The sequence below is a fragment of the Aedes aegypti genome, chromosome 1 (assembly GCF_002204515.2).
Source record: "Aedes aegypti strain LVP_AGWG chromosome 1, AaegL5.0 Primary Assembly, whole genome shotgun sequence".
Lineage (NCBI taxonomy): Eukaryota > Metazoa > Arthropoda > Insecta > Diptera > Culicidae > Aedes > Aedes aegypti.
The window spans coordinates 152,609,988-152,623,329 of record NC_035107.1 but is presented as its reverse complement, the minus strand read 5'-3'; the positions used below and the strand labels follow the sequence as shown (position 1 = coordinate 152,623,329).

General features: G+C 38.8%; 1 protein-coding gene across 2 annotated transcripts in view; it reads left to right on the top strand.

Moving 5' to 3' along the window:
- LOC110678376 (RNA-binding protein rsd1-like) overlaps positions 1-6,689 on the top strand; it is a 101,527-nt gene extending 94,838 nt beyond the window's left edge. The window contains exon 3 of one of the 2 annotated variants that reach the window (XR_002501548.1): positions 6,473-6,665. Coding sequence is in view for 1 of the 2 variants with exons in the window: in XM_021851185.1 (XP_021706877.1) it covers positions 6,473-6,659 (187 nt within the window). In the remaining variant the exon portion in view is untranslated. Of the gene's footprint in view, positions 1-6,472 lie in introns of both variants that reach the window. The other variant, XM_021851185.1, reaches the window with a different exon arrangement.
- The last annotated feature ends 6,653 nt before the right edge of the window (positions 6,690-13,342 follow it).

Sequence of the window (13,342 nt, the reverse complement as noted above, 5' to 3'; positions counted from 1 at the left end):
TCGACTGGTCTCAACGATGCGTTAGAAGCGAATCACTACCCTCTGCCGACGCCGGAGGAAATTTTCGCCCAGCTGGCCGGTAGTCGCGTCTTCAGCATCATCGACCTGTCTGACGCATACCTGCAGGTTGAAGTGGACGACGAGTCGAAGAAGCTACTAACCATCAACACGCACAAGGGGCTGTTCCAATTCAACCGCCTCGCTCCAGGGGTGAAATCCGCGCCAGGATCATTCCAACGGCTGATCGACGGCATGATTGCCGACATCCCAGGCATTCGCTCCTTCATCGATGACGTCATAGTCTTCGGTCCCACCTGGGAGGCACACGCAGAGTCACTCAGCAAACTGCTGATTCGGCTGGAGCAGTACGGGTTCCACGTCAAGGCGGAAAAGTGCAAGTTTTTCCAAACCGAGCTTGGTTACCTGGGCCATATCGTGGATCGCCATGGTATTCGTCCGGATCCAGAAAAGCTTCGAGCCATCGCCAACATCCCAGCTCCAACCAACGTGACCGAACTTCGCTCGTTTTTCGGTGCCGTTAATTTCTACGGCAGATTTGTGCGCAACATCCACGAGCTTCGCCACCCAATGGACCAGCTACTGAAGAAGGATGTCAAGTGGCTGTGGAACGTCGAATGCCAGCAAGCGTTCGAAAAATTCAAGGCGATTCTGCAGTCGGAACTATTGTTGACGCACTACGATCCGACACTACCCATCATCGTTGCAGCAGATGCCTCCAACACCGGCATTGGTGCGGTGATACTGCACAAATTCCCGGATGGCAAAATCAAGGCAGTTCAGCATGCTTCTCGTTCGCTCTCACCCGCCGAGCAAGGTTATGGACAACCGGAGAAGGAAGCACTGGCTCTGGTCTACGCGGTGACGAAGTTCCATAAATTCCTTTTGGGACGCCACTTCACGTTGCAAACGGATCACAAACCGCTCTTGGCAATCTTCGGTTCGAAGAAGGGCATTCCATTGCACACCGCCAACCGACTGCAGCGATGGGCGTTGATAATGCTCAACTGCGATTTCGACATCCAGCACATTTCCACCAACGATTTCGGTTGTGCCGACATGCTGTCTCGGCTGATCGATCGGACCACACGGCCGGAAGAGGAATACGTCGTAGCAGCAATCAACCTGGAAGATGATCTGGTGAGTATAATTAACGACTCGCTAGACAAACTTCCAGTCTCTTTCACAGAGTTACAAGACGCAACGAAGAAGAACAGCGTTTTGCAATCGGTGGCAAAGTTCATCGATGAAGGTTGGCCGCGAGATTCCAAATCGATCACCAACCCTGATGTCCTGCCGTATTTCAATCGGCGAGATTCGCTTAGCATCGTTAATGGCTGCGTGATGCTACACGACCGTGTGGTAGTTCCTCATCAGTTCCAGAGGAAAATCCTGAGGCAATTTCATCGGGGCCACCCTGGTGTGGTTCGCATGAAGGCAATCGCTCGCAGTTTCGTGTACTGGCCTAGTATGGACGACCAAATCGAGGATTTCGTCCGCAACTGCAATCCTTGTTGCGTGGCCGGAAAAGCACCAATCAAAACGACACTCGAGTCGTGGCCTGCACCGTCGAAGCCATGGTCGAGAATCCACATCGACTACGCCGGTCCTGTCGATGGAACGTATCTGTTGGTCGTGGTGGATCCGTTTTCGAAATGGCCGGAGGTTTTCGCAACCAGGACTACAACAGCCAGTACCACTGTGAGACTGCTTTCCGAATCCTTCGCTACCTTTGGCATACCGGAAACCATCGTGTCGGACAACGGTCCCCAGTTCGTCAGTCACGAATTCCAGACGTTCTGCCAAGGTCAAGGAATACAGCATCTTCGGACAGCACCATATCATCCGCAATCAAACGGATTAGCGGAACGTTTCGTTGACACGGTCAAGAGGAGTCTTCGAAAAATCCGTTCGGGGGGAGAAACTCTCGACAGCGCACTGCAAACGTTTTTGCAAGTATACCGTACGACTCCGACCAGTGACCTCGATGGGAAATCTCCGGCAGAAGTAATGTTCGGCAGGCCCATCCGAACGATTTCATCGCTCTTGCTTCCACAGCCGGAGTGCCGCAATCCGTCATCGAAGAAAACTGAAAAACAAAATGCATCATTTAATAGGAAGCATGGTGCAATTGCGAAGAGTTTTCAACCCGGTGACTGTGTTTATGCACAGGTGCATCAAGGGAACGCCTGGCATTGGGAAGCAGCCACTGTCATCGAGCGCATCGGGAACGTTAATTATAATGTTTACCTGGTGGACAAGCAACGATTGATCCGGGCACACACGAACCAACTCAAGAAGCGCTCAGGTGATCCAGAGCGAACAGATGGTCCTTCGCCGCTTTCCATTTTTGTGGATGAGTTTGGTCTATCCAACACCGCTCCGATCCGTCGTCCAGTCCAAGAACCAGGTAGCACAGCAGTTTCCGCAGCATCCGCACCAGAATCCGGCGATTCCGAATACTTTTCGGAGTCCGATCCCGAAGATGAACCAGCACCGCAACCGACTGTAAACAACAACAACCGACCGAGACGCATCGTACGACTACCAGCGAGATTTGAGCCGTACTACCTGAACTAAGGGGGGAGATGTTAGGTGTGATCGTAGCACACCGGGCTAAATTTGAATTTTGAATGGTAACCATTAGCAACCAAATTTTCAATCACAGCAACCTGCGCGTTGCCCGAGCATATCTCGGTCTCTTTTGCCGTTAATCATAGATTAGTGAAGACGTAATAAAATTAGCTCTGGTTAAGTTAGTCAAAACCACGTTTTTCACTATTTCGGCTGATCCCGAAACACAACAAGAGGGAGATAAACATAAATCTTCTCACTACTACAATTGCAGGTTTTATGACGGGGAAAAGTGATGGTTTAAATTGGTCACTTTTCTTTCCAATACTATAAATCTTATGTGGCCGTAGGAGCAAAGGAGCAGGACTTCAACAACTCAACAATACGGGTGTCGCAGGTTCAAGGCTCAAAATGAGGATTTCATCATCAAACGAGGATCAAAATGTGGCAATTGCAAGTCCTCAAAAGAATAAAAACCACCAAAATGAATAAGTCTGATACGGAGAAGTACTATCTGTATCATTTTATTACATTTTTTGCATACTATTCGAGGTTTTCGTTTTCATTCATTCATTTATTTACCTCGTATACCAGTTGCTTAGCCGCATACGCGAAAGCTCTCTGGCTGCGTACGCGAAAGCACAAAATATTCGCCCTGGAAACCTGGCGTAAACAACTGACGTTTCTCACATGGTCTTATATCAGCATTAGTGGTGCAGAGAAGCACGGTTATATCTTGGCACTATAATGGCACGCTATTTCGCCTTTTCTGGCATTATAATAGCATTATATGCGTATATAAAACTGACATGCATCAAATGATTACCCTATATGCGAATATAATGCTGTTACCGTGCCGCATTATCGTGCTTACTGATTACTTGGGCAGTACACTTTTGGGGAAACTGATGCTGATTAAGGGCTTATTATTAGTGCTTATGGTTACTTGGGTGAAACAGTGATTATTTTAAACCTTCGCAAATAGTTAAATTTCGGTGCGACATTCCACAATCAATACATTTCAGGCAGATGTTAACGTCATAATCCCAGTATTTCAGCGATCCTACTTATTTGTACTTGTTTCTATAATATGAAAACACTGATGAATAATTAAATAAAAAAAAATACATTTGATAAAATTTTACGATGTGCTGCGCACGAAACACAGTTGCTGGTTTGAGAAGTTGTCAAAATGCTTTGCATTGTTGTTCAATGCACGGAATACTCAAGTAGACTTGTTTGATGTTTCTGAAAAGAATAAACACATCTTAATGAAAAAATAAAACATCTGGAACCGTAAAATGTCAAAAAAGTAAACTTGCAATTTCATTTACTATCGGTCTTGCTTGACCCAATCTCAGCCCCATTTTTTAAGTTTTAGACACCATACCGAAAAAAAATTAAATGTTTGTGGAAAAATCAAATACCGGGTACCCTCGTTGGTTTGACCACATTTAATCTGAACACTTTTTAATCTGTACCTCGCTAATTTGCACTTCGTTCAGATTAAAAATGGTTCAAACGTCATTTTGCTCATAAAACGGAGTGAAGTGAAATAAAACAGTGAAAGAGGTAACCAGAAACACGTTTTTAGGGTGACTACCCAAGTAACCATGGAGCATTATATCATTGCATATATAATGTAGCTGCGTTGCCGTAAGCCTACCATTAAAGTAGTTTAAAAGTGGAAAAGAGCCCTTTTACAGTTGCACTAATGCAAAAACGACGATAAAGCAATGAAGCAGTTTGTAAAGTAACATTAGTGCAGCAGTGCAATTTATAAAGTGATATTAGTGCATTGATACATTTATAATGTAGAGTTAATGCTATATCGCTTGACAGCTCTTGAAATATGTCGAATAAAGGCAATGTTACATCAATGTTGTTGATATGCAGTAGAATACGTGCAATGTTATAATGCTTTTGGTTACTTGGGTAGATGTTCAAATTAAAAATAAACACCGATGGTTTGCATGAGGTACCTTTCAAATTAGCGGGGGTGCACGGTAGAGTTCGGAAAATACGTGTGAAGTGTAATTAAAAGACTTTAAACCTTCTACTAATATAATGATAGAGGTTAAAATAAATGCGTGATACTTTTCACAGGAGAAATTAAATGTTGTAAATGTTATCTAGTGTCCAACATACAAGTTTATTAAACAAAAATTAATATTTCTAAAAATGTATATTGTGATGAATTATGTGGAATAATATGTTCCCTAAAATATGAAATAATAATTTTAGTAATATCAGCTCACTGAGAACAGCGTTGCAGTTGAAAATACTATATTAGAGGATTAAATTAAATACACAACGATACTTGATTTGTGTAGACTAAATTTGCACTTATTTCAAATATTTTGTGCATTCAATTTTACCATGGCACCCTATCGACAGTAAAAATTACTATATCATGGTTAAAAACTTGCAGCAGGCAAGTATCGAACCGAGGATCTCTCGATTGTCAAGCGCGAACGCTTACCGCTCGGCTATCGATGCGGTTGGATCGATATGGAACAAAACGCAAATAAAAAGCGTTTTTGATAGCTCAATCGTGATTGGAATAGTAAATTTAAAAACTTGTTCATGGTTCTCATTACTCCAACGCTTGTTTCAGTGCGTTATTAGCTGAAATATTTCATAAATCATATTTTTCCGTTTTGAGTTGCTTGAGAATGAGTCTTTCTCTTGGCCCATCCGCCCAGTCCTTATTATTACAATAGATTTTATACGGGTTAGGTGAGCGTGCCGACCCTGAGGCAGTTGAGTCGGGGAGTCTCTAAGACGCTCCCGATTGGCTGACCGATACTTACAAGATGGTATACCCCTACTAGCACTAAACCGAATAGCGTCTTCCGCTTTTTTACTAGGGCTGCCTTCCCTGTACGTTAAATCTAATGTCGGAAGTAGTGCGCTGGATACCCAACTAACATTTAGTGCAAATGTAAACATTCTCTACTCCCTCTTCATACGGCTTTATGCTGAGTAAAGGCGCTGTACATACGAACGAAAGCTTCTATGCGATCCTTTTACCAACAAATCTGGCAAATCTGGCATAACTTATGATCTCGCACTAAAAGCCATTGGTAACCATGTGTGTAGCTCCTTGTTTCTGAGCATTTGAATGGAGTTACACCATATTTAATCGCCTCCCAGGTTTAACGTTCAAGAATCCATGAAAATAAATCTTTGAGCTGTTTAGTAGACTATCTATAAGTAGATGAAAAAACCGAATTTAGTACTATACCATTTAATTCCACTAGAGTTTGTATCCTTTGACAGATATGCGTATTTCGACCTCAACTGTAAGGCCGTCTTCAGTGTCGCGTACTAGACTCGAAGTCGAGTCTCGAAATACGCGTATCTGTCAAACTCTAGTGGAATTAAATGGTATAGTACTAAATTCGGTTTGTTCAAGAATCCGTCATTATGATCATCATTATCTAAACTTCTAAAGTAGTTTTTTCTGTTCAAAACTTAAAATTATTCGATGAAAATGTGTTTACTTGGTTTCGGTTGGAGAATAGAATATATTGAACACATTTTCATGTGGAGTTTCTGAATTTTTGACGAAAAAAAGAGCTTCTAAAAATTTTTAAATCAATGACGGAAACTTTTTTTCCTGCACGAGCCATACATTATTTTGTTCTTTTGTCTTTTACTATGCGCCGTGTGTAGATGCTGCCTTGCTCTCTCACGAGAAATTCGAAAACAGCGTGCACAGTAGAAGTGAAACGTTTTATAGCATGCTTAGGCTCATAGCCTCATTTAATCCTATGAGGATTTGATTTAAATTTATTTATAAAAACACAATAATTTATTTACAAAAATCATTTATCCGTTTCAGTGGAGCTTTAATGCTTAATTTATGCTTTTCCAGGTTTGGCGACATTCAAAAAATTACATTGATATGCGACGTAGTCGGCAACTCGAAGCAATATGGTTTTATATATTACAAGAAACGTACTTCTGCTAATGCTGCTAAAGTGATAATGGATGGAGAAAATTTTGAAGGAAATAAAATTTCCGTTCGATTTGTCCCAGAAAAAAAAGTGTTTAAAAATTAATAAAGTGATATATGACACACATTTGTTTTTCTTTTGTCTAAGACTGAGTACATACGCCCTAAAAATATATACTCGCAATACAGTCCCATCAAGAAAATCATCAGGTCGTGTAATGTCAATCTATCCAGCAGGATACTTTTCACAAAAATGAAAACTAATACCGTATCGTGCGTGTACCAACTGCGTACCATAGCGTACCTCGCGGGATTTTGAACGTACCTCACGTTTTCATCAAAATCTGTGATCCTGCTGAATAGATGGTCGATTTTTTGAAAATCTAGGCAAACCGTTCCGATTTTTTCGGAAAATGCATGTACAAACGACGTACCTTCCGGATCTAACCTCAGTTTTGAACGTACCTCAAAATTTTCCATACTTCCTTATATAAACTTTTTCAAATCGCTTTATATGTTTAATAATTGCACAGAATCGGATTCCTTGTAAAATTTTAGCCCGAAAACATGTAAAAAACTTTATACTTAAGTTGAAATTTGACAACTTTATGGCAAAAAACCTAATCTTATTACGCTATATGTGAGATTTCGAATAAACCCCTTAATGTATACTACAAGATGTGTTCATATAATTGCCTGGAACACTCAAAATTAAACATAGAAGCACATATCAAACATTAGCCATGATGTGAACGGGTTTAATATGTAACATATAGAAAATAAATGATACTTAGAGATACATAAGTAGCAACTATGATATAATAGGAAAGTTTAATGTAATGCAGTAAAGATTACTAAAATCATCTGAAAATCATTCCAAGGTTTGTAAACTACATTCCCACTGTACTCACATTGAACGTACCTCGATATATTTCATATTTAATGAATAATTTGTATGCATATGAATAAACACCTATATACAGAGGTTTCAGCCAAAATTGTTTAAGGCCTTTTGGTGCGTCATCACAAAATGGCTTCTTCCAAAATTATAAACATATTGTTATGATAGTATTGGTATTTGCAACGTCGATGAAATATAACTGCTTATCACCTGATTTAATGGATAATTTATGCGAAGAAAAATGCTTCAGGTTGTATTTCAATATTTAATCAACACTTTCAGATACAGCATTATCAATTTAGCGACAGTATACATGAGATTTATATTCTCAAAAAAAATCTCCGATTTCATGCCGCATTTCATTGCCTCACACAACTACACCTGTAAATAGAAGGTGCTTACCTTTTCGATTGTAATTCAGCGGCAAGCATTTGTGTTTTGGATCCCATACTGCGTTCACTACACTTCCACTAAACAAATCTTTTATTCACTTTCCTTAAAGGAACACATTTCCACCGGGATTTCAATATTTATAAAGTTTTATCAAGCGCATCACTCAAAACTATTATGGCGATGGTTTTCACTTGTTGCGAATAGACGCCGCCACCGCACACTGAGACATGCCTGTGTTTATAGTCTAAAATATCCAACTTTTTTTCTGTTGTATCAATTTTCAGTGCGGAAAGGTTGGGCAAAGCATAGAAACTTGAAACTCATAAGTTGTTTGTTTTTCGATTCTCTCAAATTACAGAAACCATCTCTACGAAGCATAAAATCATACCAAGTGTTTATCAATTTGGACCACCCAAAATAATTGAAAAGCTCCACAGTGCGATGCGTCGGGACGCGTCAATCGTGTGTGCATAATCATCGCGATCGTTGAGCGCAGTGATGTCAGAGTTGCTATCTGTAAAATCATAGCATTTAATGTGGATTGATCACAAAAATCATTAAAATTTTATTAAATCAGTGATCTTATGATGAAAAACTATTTGCAAAATGATTTTTTTTTTTTCGGTAGCTATAGGGGTAGTACTGGCACTCTTAATCTGCCCTAAGCTCCTTCCCAGCATTTGCTTTTATAAGCCTCTATTGCGTTCATCACACAGACGTTCCTAAGCAATGTTGCTCAAATGGTCACTGTATACCCTAGCAGCAATCAGCCCTTACCGTAGTTTTGCAGTCTAGTACTTTAGACTACTATCAAACTATGATAAGGCCTGAAATGCTACTAGAGTGGTTAAAGTGAAGAACGAAATAGTTTTATTAAAAGGTCCTCATTCCCCATTTCATTTCATCACTCACAATCGTCACTTTTATTTTCGACACTATCACGTATTCCACCGATTATCACTCATCAACTTTTATAATACACTTCAGATATACTTTCCATTATATCACTTTTCACATCACACCATTTTCATATAAATGCATTGTTATTAGTATTTACCATCTGTTAGCATTACTAAGTAATTAAAAGATATTCAATTTAAATGTTGTTATTTTTGTTGCTGTAGAGTCATTACTATTCAAACTACAATTTAGCACTATCAACAAAGTTACAGTAAAACAAAATCACTTTGATCCATTTTTATGCACTCGCTGTCATTATTAACACTTTTATTATGCATGTTTGAAGAACTAGGCAATAATGTTTATATTCAGAGAAATGATTGCAAAATGTATTATGGCCTTTATTAAATTAGTAGAGTTCACATCATCATACATCATCATTATTATATTTCTAACAAAACTATCAGAATCACTTCCAATTTCATTTTCAAATTTTCATCACCATAGATTTTATTATAAACACACCATTAGCACCAACACAATCACTAAATTTAATAACAACAAGTGTTACGCGCAGTTCCACCAAACACCCATTCTTATGTTGCATTATGAAACGATTGATCACACGTTAGCTTCGAAACTTAACAACCACTGATTAGTACAAAGGATGCTACAGCTCGTGGTAAACGAACTGAACCATCAACAACCAGCACTGGTTTATAAGTAACTAATGAGCCCTGGCGGTCCCTCCGTTCGAAGAGGACCTGATAATATGCCGAAACATATTAACAGATCCTCCGCCTGAATGCAGCCGTTTCATGATAAATCATGAACCGTTAGAGGTGTGCCAAAGTATTGGGAAGGTGATATGTTTCACAGACGGGTATTATTATGGTGCACCTTCTACTTTGGCACCGTCAAACCCTGTGATCGTGGCCAGGGGAAAAACTATTTGCAAAATGATAAGTTTTTATAATATGGAGCAAATGTTCCGAAAACAAGCATATAACAATTGCTAGCAAAATCTGTCACCACTGTCATCCCTTGCAAACATCACAAATCTGGCAACACCGTCATCCCTTGCAAACATAAACCGTACCGATGTATAACAAAAATATGCGATAAATCCAATAAAAAACAGAGAAATTCCGTTGCCCTTCATTAAATAGTAATGTTTTCTTTTGATATGTACGATTGAACAGTTGATTTTGATTTCCAATACTCGTCAATCTACTAAATTTCCCATGTGTTTACATAAAAATATGCTTAACACAAATGTTATATTTTTTGTTTGTTTGTTTTGAAAATATACATGGAGAGGTGACACTACTACTGTTACATCAATGATGATTCTAATGATTCTTTGAGTTACACGCCGCTTCACCTTAAGTACGATGCAAAATTGTTACTTAGATGTACTTAGGTCACCTGAAAATCATTCCTAGGTTTAAAAACTACATTCTCACTGTACTCACATTGAACGTACCTCGATATATTTCAAGTTTTATGAATAATTTGTATGCATATGAAAAAACACCCATATAAAGAGGTTTCAGCAAAAATTGTTTAATTACGTTGTAAAATTGTTACTTAAATGTACTTAAGTCACCTGACAATCATTCATAGGTCTGTAAACTACATTCCCACTGTACTCACATTGAACGTACCTCGATATATTTAATATTTTGTAAATAATTTGTATGTATATGAAGAAACACCCATATATAGAGGTTTCAGCCAAAATTATATAATTACGTTGCATAATTCTTACTTAAATGTACTTAAGTCACCTAAAAATCATTCCTAGGATTGTACACTACATTCCCACTGTACTCACATTGAACGTACCTCGATATATATCATATTTTATAAATAATTTGTATGCATATGAAGAAACACCCATATATACAGGTTTCAGCCAAAATTGTTTAAGTACGTTGCATAATTCTTACTTAAATGTACTTAAGTCACCTGAAAATCATTCCTAGGTTTGTAAACTACATTCCCATTGTACTCACATTGAACGTACCTCGATGTATTTCATATTTTATAAATAATTTGTATGCATATGAAGAAACACCCATATATACAGGTTTCAGCCAAAATTGTTTAAGTACGTTGCATAATTCTTACTTAAATGTACTTAAGTTACCTGAAAATCATTCCTAGGTTTATAAACTACATTTCCACTGTACTCACATTGAACGTACCTCGATATATTTCATATTTTATAAATAATTTGTTTGCATATGAAGAAACACCCATATATACAGGTTTCAGCCAAAATTGTTTAAGTACGTTGCATAATTCTTACTTAAATGTACTTAAGTTATCTGAAAATCATTCCTAGGTTTGTAAACTACATTCCCACTGTACTCACATTGAACGTACCTCGATATATTTCATATTTTATAAATAATTTGTATGCATATGAAGAAACACCCATATACACAGGTTTCAGCCAAAATTGTTTAAGTACGTTGCATAATTCTTACTTAAATGTACTTAAGTCACCTGAAAATCATTCCTAGGTTTGTAAACTACATTCCCACTGTACTCACATTGAACGTACCTCGATATATTTCATATTTTATAAATAATTTGTATGCATATGAAAAAACACCCATATATACAGGTTTCAGCCAAAATTGTTTAAGTACGTTGCATAATTCTTACTTAAATGTACTTAAGTCACCTGAAAATCATTCCTAGGTTTGTAAACTACATTCCCACTGTACTCACATTGAACGTACCTCGATATATTTCATATTTTATAAATAATTTGTATGCATATGAAGAAACACCCATACATACAGGTTTCAGCCAAAATTGTTTAAATACGTTGCATAATTCTTACTTAAAAAATACACTACACGTTAATGCTTCCAGTGGGCTATTTGCCCTTTGAAGGAAGCACCACACTAGACAACGGACTAGCATGCAACGCCCAGTGGCACAGTGTTAGAGATTCTTTAGGTTGGGAACCACTATTGTCCCCAACCGGGCTTTTGTCCTGGGCCTCAGGGTCGTTTATGCTGCTCCAAGAGGAAATTGGGAGAGATGAGCGGAAGAACTTCCCTTTAAAAAAAACCTAGACGTAGTCCTACGTCAAAATCTACGTTTTTAAGGTGGACACTACCGAATTCACAAGATGGAGGAAATTCAGAGCTCAGCTTGGTGAAATAATGAATAATTTAGTTCAATTTAACATTATCTATTCCATTTTTGTCTTAATATTCATTTTAAGAAGGGGAAAAAGGGGTATAATGGGATACACAGCGTAACAAAAATGACATTTTTGCGTGTCTCAAGAATCAAATTATGTGTCTCTAGTAAATTTGGGGCTGCTGAATCTGGTGCCATTCTCAGAAATGTTCCAGCACGTCACAATTTTTAGCTACAGGTCGCCAAAGTTGTATAAAACACTGGTTTTATTAATGTTTACATGAAATTTAAAGTACAATTTATCAAACATTTTTGTAATCTTATCAACCAAACATGCAAAATAGAATTTGAACTTTCATTTCAGACATAATTTGATTGAAATTGCGTGACTAAATTTCGATTAAACCGATTTTTTTAACATGCTTGCAGTCTCCATACAAAATTCTTCGTTTCTTCTATATGGAAAAATACAACAATTCTCTAAATCATCAAAAAATAACTTTTCCGTATCGAAAGTATTACAAACTTTGATGATAAGTATTGTTATACACATAAAGTTTGAATTCTGTGGCAAATTGAGCCAATTTATTACCTTACAAGCTGGCAAACTTGCATGCAAGTTGGCTGAAATAGTTATTTTTTACATTTTAAACAGTCAATATCTCAAAAACTAGACGTGCTATGATATTTCTGAAAACGGCAATAGATTCAGCAACCCTTAAATAAGTGAATAGCGGTATTTTGGTGCTGGAGACAAAAACGTGTTCCGCAGTGATATCACATACCAGTTTACCGTCGCTCGTGTACCATGGATGATCATTGGAGAGGACATCCAACCTTCGGTCCACCGAGTCTTCGGGGCATGCCGGAACATCGGCTGGGTCTTCCTTCAAAGCTAGATGGTCGTAGCATGGTAGCAAAAGAAGCGGCACATCGGGCCCCGAACATCAGCCAGATGAATTTCCGGAACGTCGAATCCTCCTTTGGGAACCACTGGCCAGGTTGGCGGTCGTACAGCCGGCTAATTGGTCCTTATCTTGGAAACGGATGACCGGGCCAAAAGTGGCTAATGGCACGCCAGCGGTCGTGGGGTTGGCACAAATCTTCTCACGATCCTCCAAAAGGGATAATAAATGGAGGGAGAGCGGTACACTCTGGCCGGAAAAAACATCCAAATTGTGTTGCACTGGTGGATTTGCCTCGGCACCTTTTTCACTCGGTGATAACTGTTCTTCTCTGAAGCTTTTCCACGAGACCGGCACTACCGAAATGGAGGACGCAACACTACTTTTCCGAAACTTTTTTGGCGTTCACTAATGGAGACTGCTGCAATGGTGACGAGCAGTTTTATTCCTCCGTTGGCTTCGGGTGGTTACCAACGGCGCTGTCAGTTCTCCCTTCTTGTTTTTGGTACCGTTGTTGGTGGTGTG